General features: G+C 37.0%; 1 protein-coding gene across 1 annotated transcript; it reads left to right on the forward strand.

The window, feature by feature from the left end:
- Nucleotides 1-1,433: 1,433 nt before the first annotated feature.
- On the forward strand, nt 1,434-4,810 carry LOC145957981 (uncharacterized). The gene is made up of 3 exons (XM_083074426.1): nt 1,434-1,581; nt 2,886-4,342; nt 4,625-4,810. The coding sequence occupies exons 1-3, from the start codon at nt 1,434-1,436 to the stop codon at nt 4,808-4,810; spliced, it is 1,791 nt and encodes a 596-aa protein (XP_082930552.1).
- Nucleotides 4,811-5,163: the final 353 nt, after the last annotated feature.

Raw genomic sequence — 5,163 nt, forward strand, 5'->3', positions numbered from 1 at the left:
AGGAAAGCATAAGAACAGCCTTATAAGCTAAGGGTAATACGGTCTTTCTAACTCCAAGAACTTCCCAAGTTCCTAGTGCTCCAAAAGAGTAGGAAAGCTAAAATCCTCATTCTTGAACCATTCTAGCTTCAAGGTCTTCAAAGGGATGATTCTTCTACCCATATACCATTCAAAATAGTAATATTGGGTCTTCTCATTAGCAAACCACTTGGAGATGAGTTGCTCAACTCTTGTGGGCAGAGGTCTTTTGCTCCCCCTGACTTCAAGCTTCTTTGGTCTCTTGGAAGATGATGCCATTTAGGGGTTAAAGGTGGGTTCTTTGTTGGAGATGAAGGTGATGAAGAAGAAAGTGTGTTAGGGTTTAAGAGTTGAGAGAATGTGGGTTTTTGAAAAATAAGAAGGTTTAGGTGTTATAAAAGCCCTAGCACCAGATTGGGGTTGAGGAGAGGTTTTACTTATGAAGAGTAGTGGGAAGTTGGAGGTTAGCACGAATAAAATCGTTCAAAAACGGTCTAGAAAACCAAGGGTCGCGCAAATAATCGATTATCTATACAAATAATCGATTATCTGTATCAGCAAAATCCATTGAAAAACCCTTTCTGCACTAAATAATCAATTATTTTTGAATAATCAATTATTCCAGAGGGTCATTTCCTCTCACTTGCCCAGATAATCGATTATTTCCCAAATAATCGATTATTCTAGAGACTCTTTGTATTCTTGCTACCCAGATAATCGATTATTGCCCAAATAATTGATTATTCTATAGACTTCTAGAATTCCTCTTCTCCCAGATAATTGATTATATTCCAAATAATTGATTATTCTCCTAGGATCACTTACAATAATCGATTAAATTTTACAATAATTGATTATTCTAGAGAAGTTTTGCTTCTCTTATTTCTAACCTTTTAACCCATTCCTAATCTATTTCAACTATTAAACTTTTTCTTTTATGCATCATATCTCAATGTTTTACACATACATCAACCAACTTTCAATCAAGCAATCAAACTCAAGTACACATTCACAATCAATTCAAACAAGACTCATTGATAATTCCTAGTTCAATTGTCAATTAATTAAATCTTTCTCTTGGTAGAGGTTTTGTAAATATATCAGCTAATTGTTTACTAGTTTCAACAAACTCTACAACACAATCTTTTTTTGAACATGATCTCTTGAAACATGATGCCTTATCTCTATATGTTTTGTCCTAAAGTGCAAAATTGGATTTTTGGTTAGATTTATAGCACTTGTATTATCAAATCTCAAAGGAATTTTGTTCAACTCAGTTCCATAATCTCTTAGTTGTTGTTTCATCTAGAGAATTTGTGCACAACAACTTCCGAAAGCTATATATTCAGCCTCAGCTGTACTTAAAGCAACACAAGCTTTCTTTTTTCTATGCCAAGAGACTAGTTGATGAGGACATGGGCAAGGATTTAGGAGCACTCAAAGGACTTGGAGGACCAATGACTAGGGCAAGGACTAAAAGGGCCAAGGATGCTTTGCAACAAGTTGCGGCCCTTATTCTTGAAGAAATGCCCAATGATGAAGACAAGGCCAAGATGGTGAATTGTATCAAGGATTATGAAGACTAATTACGCCATTTTCTTAGTGGGTGTTTTTTTAGTACTTGTAATTAGTAAATAAAGGCCTAAAACTCTTGTTAAAGTGGCTGCCAACTCTTGTTTGGGCTGCACCACTTATTGGGCTAGTTATTAGGCAAGTTGTTTTTAGTTAAATAAGGTCCAAAACCTTTGGGATGAATCAGCCATGAGGCATACCAAAGGGTGCACGAATTTAGCATGTGTTTGTTTTGCATTAGTGGTCATAATTGTTAGGCTTAGTGGAGTTCATTAATTGCCCACTAATGGAGTTCATTAATTGCCCACTAATGTAAGTGAAAGGTCTTGGTTGTAAGCTATATAAGCTGCCCATTGGGATGAATAAGAACAGATCAGAATTTGAGTTTTATTAACTGAGAGTGATTCTCCAATTGTTCTTGAGTGATTCAAGAATTTGGGCATATCAAAGGATCATCCACAATTCTTTGTGTGAAGCCTTCCTTGGAAGAGTGATTCTTCCTCCATTCCTTTACCGTTTCCTTCCCTCCATTTCTTGCATCTAATTTCCTTACCCACATTCCAGAAATTAAGTCCAAGATTTTAACCCAAAAGATCCTTCCCTACATTCCAGAAATTAAGTCTAAGATTTTGAACCCAAAAGATCCTTTTTCAACTCTGGTGCAATTAGGAATCATATCATTTGGTATCAAGAGCTCCCGTTTTTTGGGTTCATCCACATCATTTGCTGGAATTTCTTTGGGTAACATCCTTCCTTGTTATTTCTCATTACCATTGATATTACCTTAGTGTTCTTTCTTTATTTGCTGAACCATTGCAAAAATTAGGCCTTAATAGTGTTAAAAAATATTAAATAAAATAAAATTCGTGCATAATAAAAAAAAAAAAAAAAAAAAAAGAAGAAAGAGTTGTGGCTGAATGGTTCATGCGTTTAGAACACTTGAAACTCAATCTTTAAGGTAATATTTTGGTTTGGTTGAAGGTTGTTACTAACTTATCTAAATTCCAGTTTTTGATTCCTAAATTTCCTTGTTTTTTTTGAATTTTTGGTGGCTGTTTTGTATTCCTTTTTAAGCCTACCCTAAACCTTGCTTTTAACACAAAAAATTGTGGTTTGTTCTTTGTGTTGTCTACTTTTTTTGAATTGCTTTAAAAAAAATAATAATAATAAATAAAAAAAAGCCATTAAGAGTGACATACACGAGTGTTCATTTTACGAGTGTAAACAAGTGAGAAGAGTGGTGAGGTCCTATTTTCTTTGTGTTTGTTATTACTCTTGTTTTTGAAGTATGGCAGATGGAAATCATTTGGATGGAACACAAAGACTCTTGTTCGACGCTATTAATGCTCAAATGCAAAGATTATTGAGAGAAAACAATGAAGAGTTGTATGGAAGAATTGAGCGATTAGAGAATCGTGATCATCATGAAGAAGAAAGGAGAGGAAGAAATGGTGGTGCTCCTAGGCAAAACAGAATTGAAGGTGTTAAACTTAATGTTCCTCCATTTAAGGGGAAGAGTGATCCGGAAGCCTATGTGGAATGGGAACTCAAAATAGAACATATTTTCACTTGTAACAATTATGATGAAGAGCAAAAGGTGAAACTTGCAGCAGCGGAGTTCTCGAACTATGCACTTGTGTGGTGGAATAAGTTGAAAAGAGAAAGGTTGAGAAATGAAGAGCCTTTGGTGGAGACTTGGGCTGAAATGAAAAGGCTCATGAGGAAACGTTATGTGCCGGCTAGCTATGCTAGAGATGTGAAATTTAAACTTAAAAAATTGTCACAAGGCACCAAAGGAGTTGAAGAGTATTACAAGGAATTGGACTTGCTCATAATGCAAGCCAATATCGAAGAAGATCCAGAACTAACCATGGCTCGTTTTATTAATGGCTTGAATAACGATATTCGTGATGTTGTTGAATTGCAGGAATTTGTTGAGATAGAAGACTTGCTGCACAAATCCATTCAAGTGGAACAACAACTCAAAAGAAAAAGTGTGACCAAGAAGAGTTCTTCTAATTATAATTCCTATAGTTGGAAGGACAAAAATAAGAAGGAGGTGGCTGCCACTCCAAGCAATCTAGCATCTACTTCTCATGGAAAATCATCCTCTAAGTCCTTAAAACAGCCTCAAAAGAAGAGTAAAGACATAAAATGCTTTAAGTGTCAAGGCATGGGTCATTATGCCTATGAGTGTCCTACCAAAAGGACCATGGTTCTCAAGGAGAATGGAGATTACACTAGCCAATCTGATGTTAGTGAGGAAGAAGAAGGTGACATTGAGGAGGAGGAGGCCCTTGAGGGAGATTTATTGATGATAAGGAGAATGATGGGTAGTCAAATGAGTCCTTTAGAAATAAGCCAAAGGGAGAATATTTTCCACACAAGGTGTTCCATCAATGGAAAGGTTTGCATGGTGATTATTGATGGAGGGAGTTGCGCTAATGTGGCTAGTGCTAGATTAGTGTCAAAGCTAAATTTAGACACTAAACCACATCCTAGACCATATAAACTTCAGTGGCTTAGTGAGGATGGAGAGGTGCAAGTGAGGCAGCAAGTAGAAGTGGAGATTTCCATTGGAAAATACAAAGATAAGGTGCTATGTGATGTAGTTCCAATGGAGGCCAGCCACATACTTTTAGGAAGGCCTTGGCAATTTGACACTAAAGCCATCCATGATGGCTATTCCAATAAGATTTATTTTGTGCACCAAAATAAAAAGATTGTCCTCAAGCCTTTGAGTCCTAAAGAGGTGTGTGAGGATCAAATGAGGATGAGAGAAAAGATTTCTTTGGAGAGAAAAGAAAGTGATCTTGAGAAAAAGAGTGAACAAAAACTTGAGAAAAAAAAAAGTGGAAAGAAAAGGAGCGAAACACTTGAGAGAAAAGAGAGTCTTTTGGCAACAAAGGGTGAGGTGAAGAGGTTGTTCCTTGCTAAACAACCCCTTTATCTAATGTATTGCAAAAATCAGATTTTAAACACTAACACTTTTGATGAATTGGAAATACCTTCTAGTGTTAAATCTCTTTTGCAGGAATTTCATGACGTTTTTCCATCAAGTGTACCAAGTGGATTACCACCTTTGAGGGGAATTGAACACCAAATTGATCTCATTCCAGGAGCTTCCTTACCCAATAGGCCAGCTTATAGGAGCAATCCACAAGAAACGCAAGAAATTCAAAAGCAAGTGGATGAACTCATGACCAAAGGATGGGTGTAGACCCCTAAAATTGTCCGGGTCGGAAATAAAACTCGAAGACCCTCAAAGATCGAAGGAAAAGTCAGCCAGAAGGACTCCTAGAAGACCATAGGATGGCTATCTGTAGATTTAGAGGTCTTAGAGTAGCTTAAAATAAGGAAGTGGAGGGAATGAAGCCCAATACGGCCGTACTACACTTAATACGGCCGTATTGAAGCTTCAACACGGCCGCAGCGAACTCAATACGGCGTATTGAAGTTTCTGAAACTTCAATACGGCCGTACTGAAATCAATACGGCCGTATTGAAGCTTCAATACAGCCGCAGTGAACTCCATACGGGCGCATTGAAATTTCTGAATTTCAATACGGCCGT

This window comes from Cajanus cajan, chromosome 5 (assembly GCF_000230855.2).
Source record: "Cajanus cajan strain Asha chromosome 5, NIPB_CcT2T_4, whole genome shotgun sequence".
NCBI classification, from domain to species: domain Eukaryota; kingdom Viridiplantae; phylum Streptophyta; class Magnoliopsida; order Fabales; family Fabaceae; genus Cajanus; species Cajanus cajan.

Coding starts and splice junctions, on each gene's coding strand:
- LOC145957981 (XM_083074426.1), top strand. CDS start 1,434: ATGGGCAAGGATTTAGGAGCACTCAAAGGACTTGGAGGACCAATGACT. Junction 1,582..2,885: donor CAAGGCCAAGATGGTGAATT/GTATCAAGGATT, acceptor GAAGTATGGCAG/ATGGAAATCATTTGGATGGA. Junction 4,343..4,624: donor AGCCTTTGAGTCCTAAAGAG/GTGTGTGAGGAT, acceptor TCTCTTTTGCAG/GAATTTCATGACGTTTTTCC.